The sequence below is a fragment of the Emydura macquarii genome, unplaced genomic scaffold, assembly GCF_026122565.2.
Source record: "Emydura macquarii macquarii isolate MOO-44397 ecotype Brisbane River unplaced genomic scaffold, CSIRO-AGI_Emac_v2 contig_3128, whole genome shotgun sequence".
Classification (NCBI taxonomy): Eukaryota; Metazoa; Chordata; order Testudines; family Chelidae; genus Emydura; species Emydura macquarii.
In genome coordinates, this window is record NW_027133265.1 from 2,305,095 (window position 1) to 2,324,114 (window position 19,020).

General features: G+C 43.5%; 2 protein-coding genes across 2 annotated transcripts in view; both read left to right on the forward strand.

The window, feature by feature from the left end:
- NFXL1 (nuclear transcription factor, X-box binding like 1) overlaps positions 1 to 12,615 on the forward strand; it is a 97,374-nt gene extending 84,759 nt beyond the window's left edge. The window contains exons 21-22 of the mRNA XM_067531207.1: positions 4,953 to 5,006; positions 9,357 to 12,615. Coding sequence (XP_067387308.1) covers positions 4,953 to 5,006; positions 9,357 to 9,530 — 228 coding nt within the window. The 3' untranslated portion in view covers positions 9,531 to 12,615. The remainder of the gene's footprint in view (positions 1 to 4,952; positions 5,007 to 9,356) is intronic.
- Positions 12,616 to 16,654: 4,039 nt separating this feature from the next.
- CORIN (corin, serine peptidase) overlaps positions 16,655 to 19,020 on the forward strand; it is a 268,435-nt gene continuing 266,069 nt past the window's right edge. Inside the window, exon 1 of the mRNA XM_067531205.1 lies at positions 16,655 to 16,793. Within this exon, the coding sequence (XP_067387306.1) occupies positions 16,719 to 16,793 (75 nt within the window). The 5' untranslated portion in view covers positions 16,655 to 16,718. The remainder of the gene's footprint in view (positions 16,794 to 19,020) is intronic.

Below are 19,020 nucleotides of genomic sequence, written 5' to 3' on the forward strand. Positions count from 1 at the left end.
TCCTCCCTGGAACCCCCTTTCATGTAGTTAAAGGCTGCTATCGAATCCCCCCTCATTCTTCTCTTTTGCAGCCCAATTTCCTTAGCCTCTCCTCATAAGTGCTGTGCTCCAGCCCCCTAATCACTTTTTTTGCCCTCCGCTGTACTCTCTCCAACTTGTCTACATCCTTTTTGTAGTGGGGGGGCCCAAAACTGGACACAATACTCTAAATGTGGCCTTACCAATGCCGAATAGAGGGGAATAATCACTTCCCGCGACCTGCTGGCAATGCTCCTCCTAATGCAGCCCAATATGCTATTAGCCTTCTTGACAACCAGGGCACACTGCTGACTCATATCCAGCTTTTTATCCACTATTACCCCCAGGTCCTTTTCTGCAGAACTGCTGCCTAGCTCGTCGGTCCCCAATCTATAGCTGTGCATGGGATTCTTCCTTCCTAAGTAGAGGACTCTGCACTTTTCTTTGTTGAACCTCATTAGATTTCTTTTGGCCCAATCCTCCAGTTTGTTTAGGTCCTCCTGTATCCTATCCCTACCTTCCAGGGTATCTACCACTCCCCCCAGCTTAGTGTCATCCGCAAACTTGCTGAGAGTGCAATCTACCCCATCTTCCAGATCATTAATGAAGACGTTGCACAAAACCGGCCCCAGGACCGACCCCTGGGACACTCTGATTGTGACCGGTTGCCAGTTAGACATGGAGTCATTGATCACGACTCATTGAGCCCTATGCTCTAGCCAGTTCTCTATCCATTTTATAGTCCATTCATCCAACCCATACTTCTTTAACTTGCTGATAAGAATACTGTGAGAGACAGTATCAAAAGCTTTGCTAAAGTCAAGGTATATCACATCCACCGCCTTCCCTACATCCACAGAGCCAGTCACCTCATCATAGAAAGCGATCAGGTTGGTCAGGCATGACTTTCCCTTGGTGAATCCGTGTTGACTGTTCCTGATCATCTTCCTCTCTTCCAAGTGCCTTAAAATGGATTCCTTAAGGACCTGCTCCATGATTTTTCCAGGGATTGAGGTGAGGCTGACCGGTCTGTAGTTCCCTGGATCCTCTTTCCTCCCTTTTTTGAAGATGGGCACTATATTTGCTTTTTTCCAGTTCTCAGGGACCTCCCCCTGTTGCCACGAGCCTTCAAAGATAATAGCCAATGGCTCTGAAATCACCTCAGCCAACTCCCTCAGCACCCTCAGGTGCATTGCATCCGGCCCCATGGTCTTGTGTATGTCCAATCCTTCTAAATAGTCTTGGACCTGTTCCTTCAGCACTGTGGGATGTTCACCTCCTTCCCATTCTGTGCCACCAGTGAAGCAGTCTGGGAGCTGACCTTGTCTGTGAAGACAGAGGCAAAAAAGGCATTGAGTACGTCCGCTTTCTCCACATCCTCTGTCACTAGGTTGCCTCCCTCATTCTCTAAGGGGCCCACACTTTCCCTAATCTTCCTCTTGTTGGCAACATAGCTGTAGAAACCTTCTTGTTCCCCTTCACGTCCCTTATAGCCATATGGTGGGTTTCTATTTACTCTGTTGAAATTATTTAGAATAGCTGTGCTTGGGATATTGTAGAACTTTCTCAATAGCTAGTAGAAAACACATTGGGCTAACTGGGATCTCATTTATACTGACCTTAATCTGGAATAACTCTGAAGTCAATGGAATTACTCTGGATTTATACCAGTGTAAATGACAGAAGAATTTGGTCCATTATATGTATAATGAAGGATTTTGAGCAAGTCTTGTTAGCTATAGGTGCTTTTCAGCTAAAATGTCTCTATATAAATTGCCATTGTGACTTTAAGGAGTCTCATTCTTTGTTCTCTCATGTAACTGTAATACCAGCATTCTCATGTTATCAATATGCCTCCACCTTGCTCTAGAAAATCAGCCACTAGGAATAGAAGAATTTGTGTCTTCAGTCCTTAGCACCTTTGCTGAGACCACAATTTGTGATTGTGATTTTAGTGATGTGGGCACATGTTCACTAGAGACTGGACTGAAACCACTAACTCACTAGCATCTGACCAGCCATCAGATAGTAAGAAGTAACAACTTACGTTCTTGGCCTGGCTTAAATCGGTGGCCTAGATGAAAAACACTTCTGTTATTTTATGAATAATTTCAGCAGTCTCAGACTAGACTTTTTCTGTTTAAGAATTGAGATTTTCAGACTCAAAGTTAATAACTAGTAAATTATAACATAAATTGGCTATACATCCTCTTCTGTGTTTTGCAATCTTGTTGTAATCTGCAAGGAAGAATTGTCTGGTGCACAGAGCATAAGACTAGTAGCCAAGCACTCTCAGGTTTCACTGCAAATGGTGCCATAGACATTTTGGGCATGGGATAACTGAGTACCTGCCTTAGAATCTATGCTGTGAAGTTGAAAAGTGTTATACAAGTGCTTATTATTAGGCAACATTCTGGAACATGTGAAGGCTTGATAATGACAAACTAGAATTAACTCCTATTATGTACACTTCACATAATTACAGTTCAGTGCAGCATATCAAGGCTGAATAGCATTTTGATTAAGACTGCAGACATTTACAAAAGGAATCATCTTGCACTATTACATGGTGACCATCAATTTTCAGAAATCACTGACATATTTTAACTGTACAAGCCAGTATAATAGTTTCTAATGAATGTGCACTGCTGAGTAGTTTGATATTTCTTTTAATGCATATTTTTATTTTTAGAACTATTTTATATTTTTTTCTTCATACTCTACTTCCTTTTCTCAGTGAACATACGCTGATCATTTTGGTTAATCCTCTCCCTCTTGTTCAAATTCAACCAGAGTAGTCTATTTTGAAACACCTTTTCTGCTGCTCTCTTTCAGACGGTTAGCTGTGATTACACAGATGCTAACTGATCTTCTTCCAAAGGCGATGCCTTGCCAGTAGGTGGCAGTAAAATATCAGAATCTTGGCATTAGTATACTTATTAACACCAAACTTTTTGGGTACAAGTATATGCGGTTGAAAATTTTTTTCCTAGTCTTTTTTTAAAATAATTTCACTTTGCATTTTGTTTATTGGAGTTCTAAATTCTGTAAGCTTTTCTGTGGCTTTTTAAGCTTCATGCCTCAACAGTTTTAAAGGCTGCCTGAAAATCTACAAAGATTATTGGGCTGTGTTTATTAAATTGCTTCAGTGATGTAAAATTGTTTGAGAAATAGTACTATATAGTGTGAATTACTATGAGCTCCACTTTGTCTTTAACATTTTTTCTTGGATTATGAGCTATTTGGGACAGGGACTTGTCTGTGTGAACAACGTTTAGCACATTGTCACTGTCAGAATGCAAGTAAATAATAATTGAAATATCTATTCATGTTTAATGTTGGGATCTAAATGATGCTTGCTTTCAAGGTATTAACCAGATTTTGAATGTAATTTTATCAGAATAATACAATAACTACAAATGTTAAAGGTCTAGAAATGCTGTTGCTTTCAAGAAACCCTGCCCAGGGCTAAGGCCTCTATATTTTCACAAACCCTGACTTTGCATTAGTGAGTGAGATGCTTTTGCTGATTTCAGGTATAAGGAATAGTTTCATTTTATATGTACTTAATATTTTATTTTTCCTACTTGCTGCTGGTTCATTTTTACACTATGGTATTTTGAGAAATGGTGTTCAGAAGTATACATGTAACAGGAAAATCAGTACGTCTTTTAGGAACTTAGAGCTGCTGAATGTTGCATGTGTCAGATCTGGTTGAGCACACCTGCTGGCCACCCACCAGACTACAGTGGAGGGGAATCCAAGCCTCTGGATCTTTGGATCCCCAGATGTGTTAAGCCTCTAGGCCTGAATAGAGTCCAGCCGCTGTCCCAATCTCGGGGTCCCTAGTCATACTCTCCAGGGTGCTGATCCTTTGCCTCACGTGCCATCCTGAGAACTGAAACCTGCTGTTCAGCTGCCTACCCCCTTTAAGTGTATTGCTGTCCATTCAAACTCACCTGTACTTATACACCTTCTCCCAGAATCCTACCTCAAGGTTGGAGCCTTCTGCTTTATCAGTGAACTCTCTCAGAGGACAACATGATAGTTGTAAAGTACTTACCATACTTTGCCCAGGATCTAACACAATTTCTCTTGCATTTGATCATTTAGAAGACGACAAACATTAACCACAATTTCCCTCACTAGCTTACTATTCCCGTGGGAGTGGGGTGACTTGGGCTGAGGACAGTAGGTAGGGCCCCCTACCTCCTATAGGTACCTACATGCTGGGTTGCTTCTCGCTCCTCTTTAGCTGGAGACAAAATGGTCTAGGGCCCCAGGGAAACTCAGCTGTCCCCACTTGTATAACTTTCAGCCCCCTTGGTCAGGTGACCCTGCTGCCAGCATCCCCAGGTGACCAGAGAGTCCTGTCAAGTGACTTTATTGTCAAGGCAATCTCTCCCCTGACAGACCAATTCTCCTGGGTAGGAACTCTCTCATTTGGAAGGCTGATCATCAAATTTCCACAGCTCTGTTGTTCTTTTGCCACCACCAGCTTTTGGAATTTTCAGTCCAACGTGGAGGCAAACAAGTAATAGAGAAGGCAAAAGGCTGCACATTCAGAATAGAATTGCAGTCTGATACATATATTTACAAAGCCCCCAGTATGAAACAGAATTAATAAATTGTACAGACAGATTCCCAAATTGTCATAGCATGTTACTGTTATTTATAACCCAAAGGCACCCACTATATGCTAGATACTTCCCTAACATATATGACTATGCAATTTCTGCCCAGAATGGCTTACAATCTAAGTAGCTGATTAGAAGCTCACCTAGAAGAGAGCTTATACTTTTTTGGTATTTTTCTAATGAGTCTCATTTTGTGAAAAGCCAAAATGATCCTGTAAGAAATAAGAGAAGAGAATCTATACTATAATCAGTAACTTACAAAATAATGAGTAACTGGCATTGTATGTGTTTGAGCAGATTAAAGAGGCAGAATCCAGAGCTGCTATTGAAGAAGAAAAACGAAGGCAACAGGTAACAACCCTTCTTCCTCTGACCCCAGCACCTTTCCCCAAGACTTAGTTCTCTTGGTAAATCTGTTAATTTATGTATAGCTAAAGGTTTGAAGTACATTCTGTCTTCAAATGCTAAGGGCCAATATTCTTCACACCAGCTAAGGATTCTGTCCCAAAGAACTCAAACCTTTGTTATGAATGACTTATAATAGTTAAGAGCCAAAGTGTTCTCCCCATCATCAAACATCTATAGGTATGCAAAATAATTTAAAAATTAAACATAAAAATACCTTAAAAATTATATTAAATTAGTATTTTTGTGTGTAAGTGCTCATTTACATTTTGCCAAACATTTATAAAATATGAAATTTTTGGAGGGAAAATGCCGTTTTGGTTGCAGAAACAGACTCTGTAAGCATTTAAATAGAGGCTACAATTTTCTTAGGGACCTCATGGTACAGTAAAACATCACCTGTTTGTGCCTTCTCCTTCTGACAAGGTAAAAGTATTAAAATAAATGCATATACTTGAATAGTTACATTGATGCAGGAACCCCTCTTAACACTTTACATTTATAACATATTCTTGCAACCTATTCTTTGAGAACCTCTCACACCTCCATTATTTTGCAGCAGGCGTGATAGCTGTGAGGCTATAGAAATGCCTTTTCTTTCATCCATGAAACTTTGCTCATGCTTTCAGAGCTAGAAATTGTTTAAAATTGCAATTTCTCTTCTTTTGTTCTCATGCCTCAGGAAAATTTTGGTAGCCTTCCAAGATAACTGAACATTAAAATTCTAAAGTTGGACTGATGTCAAAATAGTGGCAGCAGCACACTGTACTGGAGCAACAGTGAGGCAGGGTGGGGGAGAGAGCTGGTCTGTGTACAGCACATGACCCTCTGAGGACATCATATGGGGAAGACCATCCACCTTCCCAGTGGAGTGGGGAAGAGAGGCTGGCCCAGGTTCCCTGCCCTCACCATAGTCCACCCCTAAACCCAGCACCTGGATTCAGCAACCCATCTTCCTTCCCCCTCCTAACACAGAGGCACTACATTGGGACAGAGCTTCTTCAATACGCAGAGCTGGGTGAAGAGAGCAATGCTAGGCTGGACTGCTTAACCCAGTAGAGCCACCAGTCCACCCCCATTCTGGGTTAACGGACTTCTGCAGCTGCCAGTTAATGTATTTAGTCCTGTAGCGCAAGTGGTGGTAGTCCTTTGCTTCAGTACTGGTTCAAACCCTGCTGATGAGAGGTTCTTAAAGTCGCACATAATTAATTTTATTTTTACCTTTTCTTTTGAAAAAGAAAAGAAAAAAGACAGTGTTTTTAAATCTTTTTTTTTTTGCGTACATTTACAGAGGGTGAAAAGTCAAACACTAAAAAGTTAGGATTTACAGTTGCATATGCATCCTTAATTTGCCCCTCTTGTGTATATGATTGTACATTATAATTCTGTTTTTAATTACATAATCACAACTGTGTTTTTCTACAGGACCCCTGTCTCATTTAGTGCACAGGATGAACAGTGCTCATTTAATCAGCAACTATTTAATATTTTGTTTTAACCTCATTGTTCATGTGGCTCTAGACTTTATTTACTGTGCATTATTCAAACCCAACTCTGACAGTAGAATAATTTCCTCTGGTTCCTATCGCTATAGAATTACGGTGTTTCATAAATATTAATTGGCTGAGCAAAGTGAGGTCTAAGGGCTTGGCTGTACAAGAAGTTATTCCAGAATAGCTATTCCTGATTAACTCTATGCATAGACACTCTTATTCTGATTAAGCTAGTTTGAAACATAAGAATGGCCATACTGGGCCAGATCAGTGGTCCATGTAGCCCAGTATCCAACAGTGACCAATGTCAGGTGCGTCAGAGGGAATGAACAGAACAGGCAGTCATTGAGTGATAGCCAGAAGCTGGGAATTGACAATCAGAGGCTAGGGATGCTCAGAGCATGAGGTTGCATCCCTGCCCATCCTGGCTAATAGACATTGATGGACCTAGCCATCATGAGCTTATCTAATTCTTTTTTGAATCCTGTTATAGTCTTGGCCTTTACAACATCCCCTAGCAACGAGTTCTCCAGGTTGACTGTGTGTTTTGTGTGAAGAAGTACTTCCTTTTGTTTGCTTTAAACCTTCTGCAAATCAGGCAGCAAGAAATCAAATTGGACACCTAGAAAATGAAGAGTGAAGTTAGTGGCCACCTGTGAAGAACTGAAAAAATTTGGCTTAAGGGACTTGATTATCATCATGTAGGGATCCTGTGGCAGAGGCAGGGATAGAATCTAGTTCTCCAGGGCAACATTCAACTGCCTTTAACCATGAGACCCTTCTTTCTCTTCCTGCAGCCCCCACCTCATTCAATACATACCCTTCAGCCGCTGCAAAAAATGAACTGGGTCCCAGCAGACAGCTTCCTTTGCTACACAACCCTGAATTTTGTTACCTAGAGCAGTTCCATCCTGTGCACTGAATGAGGCAGGGGTCCTGTGGAAAGAAAATAATGTGATCATGTCCCATACTACATACACACAAGGGGTCCACATTCAGATTCCACAGGTAACCTTAATTCTGTCATTTCCTAACTTTTGGGTGCTTGACTTTGCTGCCTTAACGTTCTTTAAACATAGATTTTGTGTGCATAACTTTGTGCATTTTTTTTTTAAATGTGTTCGAAAAAACACATTCCAATATGTGGCATCATACTGACATACTGACTATAGATCCACCACACATAACTTTCATTTGAGCTAAGGGAGTGACTCATAGCAGTAATAGACTGTTGTCCTCTGTGGACCAGCTGTAGAGGGGAATGACACACTTTGCCAGTGGGTTTCACAGATACTTGCTGACAGCAAAGGCATGATCTATTCCAGGTTCTATATGGGAGTGCCCTCTGGTGGGCACAAATTCTTCTGTCCATTTATTCCAAATGTGTCCCTCTTCTTACCCCATTCTCACCTAACCTGTTTCAGGCCGGTCTCTTCTCCCCTTTGGCTCTTTGTCCTGGTCCTGTTCTCATTTTCTACACATTCCCAATCTCCATTCTTCAAGCATTCCATCCCTGTCTCCTTGCCTAACCAATGCTAGTCTACTCCTCTGGGCTTGCTATCTGAATCCCAGTTTCTCTCCTCATTGCTTGATATGCCTCTGCTTTCCCACTGGCTCATCGTCTTCTCCCTCTCCAGGCTCCTTATCCAATCTCAGTCTCTCCCCTCATTTCTTCTGTGGATCCTTGTCTTCCCACGCTCCTTATCCCAGTCTCTTTGCCCAGCCAGTTCCAGTTCTCCTCCCACACCCAAGTCATTGTGAGGTCTCTCCTGTTTCTTCCCTCTCCCCCCACCCGTCCCATTCCTTCCACACACACTGGATCTGAGTCCTGGTCTCCCCTCTTTTCCTGAGCTCCTGCTCCAATCTTATCTCCCCACCTCCTGCCCCATTTCCCTCACTGGCTCCTAGTCCTAATTACCTTGCCTAGACAGTTCCAGTTTCAGCCCCTTTGCATTCAAATCAGCTCCTCCTCCTCTGTGCTGCCGGAGTGCCAGCAAAGGAGTCACTGAGAACTGAGGAGAGACAGGCTTCCTGCTCTCAGTTCAGGTGCCCAGCTCCACTCTGGCCTGGAGCAGCTATTACAGGGAAAGTCTGGTCTCAGCTCTGTATGCCTGGTCCGGAGCATGCTGAGTTTCTTTGTGGGTTGGTGCACAGGCAGTCTGGTCAGCACTAGGAGCTGCGAGAGCCTTGAGTATGCTCAGCGAGGATGGAATCTTCAATAATTTTAGCTATTAAATCTAAAAAGTCTCTACTGCGTATGTGTGAACTGTGATTTATTTATTTTTTTCCAAAGGCTTATAACTTGGAGAAATTTGAGCATGTTTTCAGAGAGATGGCAAAAGGCACATCCTTGACACAAAGGCCACTCCCTGTAAAATGTCAAGTCTGTGCTCCAGAGCTGTTCAAAGAAAAGGTCTCAAGAATTTTCTAACGTGGACAAAATGTATTTTCCTTACCTTTGTTCCCTGAAATGGTTGAAAAGTTTTGGCTTAAATTCCCCTCCCTCTCTTCCAAAAAGAAAAAAAAAACAATGAGGCAGACATCTGGCATGTAAAAGTTCACCCCAAATGGCTAAAGTTTAGCTATGTTATAAGCAACTGACAACAGGTTCTTAAAAGGGGGAAATTTGGGGCAATGTGAATAGTAGACGGTGCTACCAACCCCCCACCTGTGGATCTGTTTCATAAGCTACTAACTGACCATCATGAATTGAGATTTGGAGTATTGTTTAAAATATAAATGTATTATTGCCAAGTTTTTAATTCTGAAAATGTGTCAACTATTTGTTTTCTGTCCTACCTAGGCTGAACTAGAGGCTTTTGAGAACAGGTTAAAAGGACGACGGAAAAACAAGAGAAGAAAGGATGAAGTAGAAGTTGAGCAATCGATGTGGCAAAAATATAAGAATTTTATCATACTGCCAGTATGTGGAGTTGCTGTAGTGATGCTTGCGTGGCTCATGGTTTACAACAACTGAAATAAATGTGATCTATTGTAATATACCTCAGTTGGGCTTTAGGCAGCTCTTATTGCTAGAATGTTAGTCTGTATATAATAGAACTTCATGTTCACAGTTCAGTTGTACATTTTCTTCTAACCAATTAATTATTATGAGGGAAAAACAAAAGGAATGTCAAGCTTTTAAATCTTAGCCAACACCACAAAAAGATGAATTCAAAGTAGCATGATTTAAAGTTGTATAGTGCATGTGGTCATGCAGTCTATCCTGCCCAGTTTCACCAATAAATATATTGCATTTTTTATCATTAACTCCCCTTTGCAATGTTAAGCATAAGTTTTTTTTAATGTAGTTGTACCTCATACCAGTACATTTGTAAAATAAAGTTAAATTGAGCCATATTTGCAATAAATCAACTTTAACAAGCAGAGGCTGCTCTATGTATAGGCAAGCTAGGCAGCTGCTTTTCGTGGCAGATTTCTGGGCAGCTGCCTAGAAAGGCAGATTTAGCCCAGCGGCTCCTCTGTCATCACTGGGGGACAGCCAGCCCAAATTTGAGTGATGTTGTGACCCTGTGACGATAGAGGTGGGTGGCCAGGCCAAATTTGAGTGGTGGTGTGACCCTAGGTAGCAATACCACTTTCTCAGAGTTGGCCTGCCCACCCCGTCACGATAGAGGGGTGGCCAGGCCACAATTCAGTGAAACCAGGACAGCGCACTGAAGTGTTGCCTAGGGCAGCAGATTGTCTTGAGCGGCCCGTGTTGTTAAAAGTTAATATTTTTTTCTTTGATTTAGATAAATCATAATTCATACAAAACAAAATACGAAGATCCATCCTTTATGTGAACTTCAATCATTATCTAGAAGACTTGGGCATTCCACAGTTTTAGGTTAGACGTCTGTGGAAAACCTAATGGTGTTGAGGGGGGAATGTCAGCTTTCCTCATGAAAGACTTCTTTTCTTTATGTTAAATCTGTCGCAAACAGCACAGTGGATCTGACTTCGTTACTTTTCAAATCTTAATTTTTCTCAGCCTAAAAAAAAAAAGCCTAATGGAATCGCAGACTTCTGCTAGTGCACAGACTTGTGCTGATCACATGGGAAGTCACTTGACAGTGAAATAGCATTATTACCCAAAGCACAAAGGCACATTGTCACCATTGCTTTTACATTGTCAATCCCAATGAACAATGTGAAAATGAACACAAAGCTTCTGCAAGTCAGTCAAGTTAAATGGCAGGTTTGGATATGTGTATACTTGTACAGCTATGCAAGCTGTTGACTGAATTTACTCAAAAGTATATGTAGTTGTAAAGTCATCTTGATGATTCTTGCTAGTTATATTTGAAATGGCTGGCTAACCTTTTAAATGTTAAAATATTTTCATTATCTAATTGATTGCCTAGGAGAAATTTGCCTCAGTTTCTTCTGAAAAGAAATGATAAAGGATGCTGTTAACCTGTAGTTCCCAAAATATGATCCACCTTGAAAGATATGGGAAGTAGTGTTATCTCAGATAAGGGAATACATATTAACCAGAAAATTGAATTTCTGGAGCTATGCTAGCTGTTTGCAATGCTGATACGTAAGTGGTAAAAGAAAAGTCATACTGATTTTAAGCTTTTTCAAAAGATGAGCAAGGTTTTTTGCCAAAACAGAATGACAAGAGCCCTGCCTCTTGTAACCCACACACTTAAGCTGGATGGTCTTCAGTCCTGCTGAAGGCAGTGGGGTCACTTGCATGAGTTATGAATCAAGAGCTGGCGACTAGGTCCCAGTTTGGTCCTTTCATATGATGAATATGATTCAAGTATTAAGGGAGCTCAATGTGAAATACCGTAGAACAGTTTATAACTTGTAATTATGGTTTAACAGCAGAACTTTTGTTAGGGAAAAGGTTGCAGAATGTTGCAGTTTTCAGATTGTGTTTAGATTTACAAAAATGAAAAATGATTTCTGATTTTTTTGACCACTTAAATTGAAAAAATAAACTAATTTGGAGGACATTTAGCATGGGATGGTGCTTTTTGCAAGTGTTTTTTAAATGGCATTATTAATTTTTTCATTTGACTATTTAAAAACTGTTGAGTATCCATGTACATTATGGGGATGAGCAATTATTACATAAGGATATGAAAAATGTACTAAGCATGAATGGGCTCTCACAGCTGTGCTTGTCTTGTGACACCTGTTTCTTCCTTGAACAAATTTCCTTTAGAGTATAAGGAAAACCCACTTAGTTTTTCTGCTTTCATATTTTCCTTTAGTGATGAGTAGAGGATTATTCCAAATCCATTCCATAAATGTGGAGTTTGCTCCTCCAGCCCAGTGAACAAACAGTATTTTTTGTGAACATTTATGCCAAGTAATCCACCTGTTGATGCAGAGAGAGAGATTTTCCTTAAACAGATGTATGGATATAGCCTGTTTCATTGTTAAGTAGTATGTAGTGGACATGTTTGCAGCAGAAATGTTCATGTCAATGTGAGTCGGGCTTTGCTGAAACAGTTTTCACCTTACTTGAAATGAACTCATTTTTGCTATGACAGTGTTGGCTATCTCTTTATTAAAATAAATAAATTGTAAAGATTCTGCCTGCTTAGTTCTACTTCTGTTGCCACAAGAGAAGGAATCCATCTCTCCATATAAAGAAACTATAAAAATTATCTGCTCTTGCATCAGATGCTTTGAGAAGATTGCTTTGAGTATTTTGTAGCAACTTCTTGTAAAATATTGGAGGGAAATATTGGCTATTTCATTGATCATGTTAAATATTTGTTTTTCTTAATCATTTTGTTTGGTAGGAAAACATTGCTGTTTCTAAATCTTTTTTTTCATATGTAGAGGACATAGCCTCTTATTAAAAGGACTCATTCTCTCATAAGCTATTGGATATGAGAGAAAGATAGAACTTAAAATTCACAAAATATCAAAAACAGTGGTGTATAATCCAACCACAGAAAAGCATTTGAGTCATTTGCACTCTCTACTATTGATATGTCTTTTACAAGCAGTGCTTGTTGAACCATATATTCATGAATCAAGGAATGTAAGTGTGTTAAAACAATCTGCATCTCAAATGCAATAGATTACTAGCTTTTGTTCTCTTCCACTTACGTGATCTTATACATTTGATCCCTTATTTATTAATGTTGGATGGGGAGTCTGTTTGTTGCATCCATAAATAAAGTGTTTGGAAGGACAGCATGCAGATAACACATTTATGAACATTTACTCAATACTTGAATTGTTTATAACTTGTATAGGGAAAATATTGAATTGAAGCTACTTATTTGCAACCATTTAAATGGTACATTTCTACTACACTATAACATAATGAACAAACATTCAAATATTAAGCATTTTATTTTACAAAGAAAATAGACTTTTCCATTCTTATCAGCACAAGTGACAATATAGTGACAGAAGAGAAGTAAGTGCCTGATTGGCACTTACTTGTCAGTTTTAAAATATAGTATATTTATCTATATATTTAAGTACAAAATATCTTCCAAATCTAAATACCTCCTGCAAGGTGCTAAGCAACCTTATCTCCCATTAGCATTAATGGGAGTTAAAGGTGCTCCATTACCTTGCAGGAGTCACTCAGCATCTTGATAATGCCTTTAGATTGTAAGCAACTTGGCAGCAGAAGATCTGTCATTTATCTGTAAAGTATCATGCATCCTATGGCACTGTATACCTTCTAGTTTCTGTAAAAACCCAGTCAGACAATAAACGTGAAATAAAATCTAGATTATTCATTTGTTCTCAAGTAGTAGTAAGATACAGGAGCAAATAGTACTTAAACAATAAACTTTGATATGGATCAAAATGGAAAAACTCTGTTCATACCCTCCTTGTCATATCCCCTTTTTTTGATGACTACTTCCCAGATTTCCTTTTTGCCCCCTCCCCCCTTCTGGATATTCATTTTAGTCCCTGAGCTATAAATAGGAGAAAAGAGATTTGATATTTTTCTAGCATATATTTAATTGTGAGATCTATTAAACTGTGGAATGTCTCTCCCAAGTGAAGTGGTGGTAGCTCCATTGCTTGTCATTTAAAATTAGACTAGACAAAGTCCCGGGGAATATTCTGTAGACTAGAAAACAATGCTGTACTGTTGCAAAGTTAGACAAGGTGACCTAGTAGGTCTTTTCCATCTCAAACATTTATCCAATCACTGTCAATAAACACATTAATATGATGGTTTTGCTTAAACAATAGCTGAAAGGATGAAAAAGGGGGAAACAAGGTGGGGGGGGGAGAATGGAGCTGGAGAAACAAAGTAGGCAACTTTAATATGCAATTATTCATGTTCTTTCATTTTAATGCATAGGCAAAAGAGTGAGAGCTGAAAGGGGGAGTCCACTCAAGTAGATGTTGTTAGTGGGAATTAATAATGGTCTTCAGCGTCACTGTGACCAACATGTTGGTATATAAGCATTGTTTTCCCTATTCATGCACTTTATTCAAATATTCATCAAACTTAAATAATTTCACAGTAACTGACCTGTATTCCCTGTAAAGGCTAATTCCTTCTCTGTCTACTGTTAAACATCCAGCAGTCTCAAAGTCTTTTAAGCCATTTCATAGATTCATAGAAGATTAGGGTGGGAAGGGACCTTAGGAAGTCATCTAGTCCAGCCCCCTGCTCAAAGCAGGACTAACCCCAACTAAATCTGTTTCTTATTCCACATTTTTGCTGTTAATTGTGCCGTAGCAGCACCCTGTTTTAGTCTTAATTTTCTATTAGAAGGATTTTGTCAGGATTGGACACTAAGATTTGAATTGGAAGTATTTATGTACAGTTTGGTGTGCATGGCACTTCTGAGACAAAGAATGACCAGTCCCTGCCCTAGGAGCGTGCAGGTAACTTAGACATGACATAAAACACGGGGTGATGACAAAGGAAGGCTGGGGCTGAGCAGAAGATTGTGAGATGTGCTTGTTAGTTGAGTATCTTGGTGGTCTCTCTTTTATACTTAAAATATGGGGTAGTGTCTGGAATGAGAGCCAGGATGGAGGTCAATGATGGAAGTAGTGTTCAAGTCTAGGTTTTTTCTTGTTAGAGCTAGGTTGGTGGGGTTTTTTTCTCATAATTATGACAGTGTCATTGTAGTAGTGCCAAAAAGCATTCTTAAAGTATAATAGTGGAAGCGTATTTGTTTTAGCAAGTAGAGCTGAAGCATATCATCTACTTACACAAGATGGTGTCCTTTCTAAGTGAAGCGTGACTGCAGCTCCTGGAAAAGTACTGAATCCTTTTATATTCTGGCAGCATCCACAATATCGTAGGCATTGTCCGCACACACAGGAACTGCCTGCCTTGATCTTTGGCTGCAGTCCTGCAATCAGATCCATGCATGTGGACCCTAGAAACCCTGCAGAGACCCATTGACTTCAGTGAGGCTTCACATATCTATTAGGATTCATCTGTATGGATCCAGTTGCAGGGTTGGGGAGTGAGACAACAAGCGATGTTCAAAAAGTAGGGGAAGGGGAACCAGTCAAAATATGTGCAAGTTTTATATGGATTGTAATCACTGGTCCATCTGCTGAGGTTACTTTCTGTGCCTGACCCACAGAGGATGCTGGTCTGGCACAGCTCTGAATTTGAAAGCCTGGCTCTTTGGTTCAAGCTGTGAAAACTCTCACTTTCAGCTTCTGAGGTCCCAGGTCCCGTAGCTGTCGCACTATCTTTAAGTGTATTGTATATATTTCTTATGCCTTGGAGGTTAGACTACAGCCTGGAGGGTTTGGCGTATATGAAATCATGTATCCGTGATTTGCTCTCCCCTGTCCTGGGATTTTGCCTTAGCTTTCCTTCAGCAATAGGGCACTTTTGCCCCCCTAGGAAATGAAGTGACGAGATGGATCTTGCCCAGGTACCTGACCAAATTAGGATTGGAGGTCTCTGATAGGGTGAAAGGAGTTGGCTGTTTCCATCTGCGAGGAGTCTATTCCTTCAAGATTTCTTCTCTCCCTGCCCTGGGGGAGTCTCCTTTTATATTGGCAATGTCTGATCCATATTTCTCTGTAGAATTCTAGTCTGTGTCGTGTATTCCGTGGGCCAGGGTACAATCATTCATTTTAAATATGCACCCATAACTTTCCCCACCCAGAAAAGTTCACTGGGGGAATGTAAATGGTGCCTTAATCAGCACTTCTTTCCTGCTTAATTCCCATTCCTCTCTAGTCCTTCAGGAGGCTGCACAGCGGCAGCCTGTACTTTGTCCAAGAGCCTGTAGAAATAGATCACAGCATTCTGTCTAATCATATATGGTCATAAATTATCTCCCCACCTTTCATGTTTCCTTTCACGCTGGAGTAAAAGCCCTGGGTGGTGCTTTGTAATCCCTGCTGCATCAAACTTTCAGTGACAGGACAATTACCACAGAAAATAATAATAATAATAATTCAGAAGCCAGATATTCTTTGCAGCCCGTAGCGGCTTCGTATTCAAGACTGCCTGATTAAAATGAGTAGCAGAACCTGGTTTGCGGGAGGTCTAGATTCAAACCTCCCTTCTCCGTTGGGGTCGGTCTGGGAAGGAATAGCTGCGCTGGGCGACCTGTGCAACTTGCTCATCGCCGCGTGGTCAGGCGATGTTAGCGCTTTAGGGGTCGGGACCCAAAAGGTGGCGTGGGAAGGCAGCGCTTTCACTCTGCTCCCAGAGAGCGCGTGTAGGCAGTGGGTTGGGGTTAGGACAGGGCTGTGACAGAAATTGCTTTTTAACCCCTGGCCCTTAGCTGTAGCGCGTTGTCGGTGGCTGGGGCCACAGGCTAGATCCCTTTGCGGCAGTACAGCAAGGTGGGTCGTTATCTGCCAAGAGGGTAAAAGCTGGGGGCTGATCAGCCTGACTCTTCATCTTTCCTGCCCCCGTGTACCTCTCCCCCAATACGATGCGTGGGGGTGGGGGAGAAATTAACAAGCAGGTTGGCTCTCCGCTTGTCCCCTGCGAATCGAGCCCTTGTGAGCAGAAGGGGTGGGGATGGGGTGGCTTCCTCGATGAGGTTTATTATTATTGGGTGGAAGAGGGGGGGGGGGGGCGATCAGACAAAATGCGGAGCCCCCTCCTTCCCCAGAGCCCAGCCTGTGTGTGGTTGGGAGGGAGGGAGGCAGTCGTGGCACGTCCGTGTGAGATGTAGGCAGGAGAAGGGGGGGAGGAAGGTGGAGAAGATTAAGCAGCAGCCAGAGCATGTTCTCAATGCAACAGTTCCCTGCCCTGCCTCCGGAAGAAGAGCGTTACCGCCAGGTCCTCTCCACTGAGCGGGTAAGGCAAGCGCGGTGCCCCGCTCACCCAACTCCAGCCCCTCTCTGAGCGCAGGCAGCTACCGCTTGGGTCCTTTCCCTTGGCACCAGCAGTGGCCACAGGGTCCTGGCGTGCCCGTTGCTGGGGCCGTAACCCATCGGACCCCGCTGGAGTCGTCCCCACCTCCCCGGTGAACAAATAAGCCCCAGAGCGGCTGCGAGCGAGGGGTCTCGGGCTGTGCCAGCGGGGGGGGGGGGGGGTCGCGCCCAGAGGCGCGCAAGATGCGCGGCAGAAGCGAGACTAGGACACCGCGCTTCGCTCCGCGATCTGCCGGTGTAACGGTGCGGGCGGGCCGTAGCGCTCCCCTCGCGGAGTCGCCCGCACGCCGGGCCGAGGGCAGCCCGGCGGTAGTTCACATGGTTACCCTTCAGCGCAACCCCGGCGTCCGAGGAAACCTGCCGCCCCGATGCAGCTTCGCAGAAAGGCTGGCTGTCACCTGGGCAGCAATCCCCGGGCCGGCGGCGCTAGGGAAACGCATCTGAGAAAGGAGAAACTTCTCGGGCAGATCCGGGCCGTGCAGGTCCAGCCGGGGGGGCGAGCCTCCCGGCGTCTTACACTGCGCCGCCTGCCTTCCCGCAGCCCGCGGTGTCGTTTGGAAGCGGGCCGTCAACTTTAGGAGACAAGTTACTTCAGGGCACTTGAGAAAGTTCAGCCCTCTGCGCCCATGGGCCGCGGGGCTCCGACAGTTCGCAGCGGCGAAGCAAACACATATCTGAGAAGGAGAAACGGCCCCGCTGCCCTTTAATGTAGCCAGGGAAGGCTCCGGTGCCTTTCACTGTCCAGGGAGGGCCGTGGCTGTGTGCGAGCCAGAAATGCGCCAGTCAGTGCTGCCAGCAGGCCAGTGATCCGGATGAGTGTGTCCCGACAGCCGTGCCCTTTCGGGCCGCAATCAAATATCCCTGCCTCTCAGTCTCGCCGGGCGGGACTCCCTGGGAGACAGCAGGGCTGAGGGCAGAAGTCCAAGCCGCAGCCGTGTCAGACTAGTGATAAACCCGGGGCGGGGGCGATTTGTCTTTAACCTGATCCCATTGCGTCTGGTTATTGGCGAGAGCCGAGGAAAGTTACGCGGAGCGCAGTGGTACCCAGTCCGCTCCAGGCGTCTGGCCGTGCGTGCGCGGAGCGGAGCGGAGCGGAGCGGAGCGGAGGAAGGCAAGCAAGCGCTCTCCTCCTACGTTTGCATCACGATTGCTCCTGGCTCTCCAGCGGCAGCGTGTGTCCCTCCTCCAGGGCTAAGCTGCAGCGAGGAGGCAGCACGGGAGAGCGGCGGTGTCAGGTGTGAAGCGGCACTCGTCAACTCTTCTTCCGGCTGCCTTGGAGCAGTGCGCGGATCTTCGGCGGCCGCGGCGGAGCCCATCTGTCGCAGGGTCACAGAAGACGGCAGTGAAATGTCAGGTGACAACAGACAGTCAATGGCAAGCTGAGACGGCCGCGCAGTTCCGATGAGTACACGTGGGCAGAGGTGCAGAGTCCGGCTGTTCCCAGACCTCCCGGCACATTCCCTGAGTGCTGGAGGCATGGCTACACTAGGAAGAAGCGCTGTGTTTTTACAACCGGATAGCGATCCCGTGCTAGCTAACACCGTGTCAAATCCTTCTGTAAACAGGGCAACCTCATAGTTTGAACTCGATGTCGCTTGCCCAAGTGCACCCTGGACTCCAGGCTAGGGGAGCAGGAGTTTCAAAGAGCTGTTGTTGGCGTCACCTGTCGGCTGCCCCGGAGTCGGGGTACTCTCGGGGCAGGGCCTGGGGAAGGAAGGGTCGCCGTGAATTGGGACTGCTGCGGAGACTAAAGAGAAATTCCGAATATGAATGAGCTGCCTAAAGAGCAGCAAGGGAAATGCATATGGGCGCCCGCAGTTAGTACAGAGCTCAAACGTAATACATTGCACTGAGGAGCTAGCTTTAACAGTGTGCGTGTGATGTACAGAGCCTTCTCCCCACTGACTGTGACCATCTCCTGCTCTAATGTGAAGACCAGCACTCACAGCCAAGGAATGAGCCCCGCTGGGGAAAAACGACGTCTGAAAACTCACTTCTAGCTAAGTAGCTAATGGCTTACACAATGTCTAGGAAGGTCCTGAAAAACTCTAACTTTACATTTGGGCACTTGAAAATACAGCAGTAGCGCTGAGTACACTTTTAAAACATTTTGTACACTGCATGGAAACAATACGCAAGGCGCATTATTT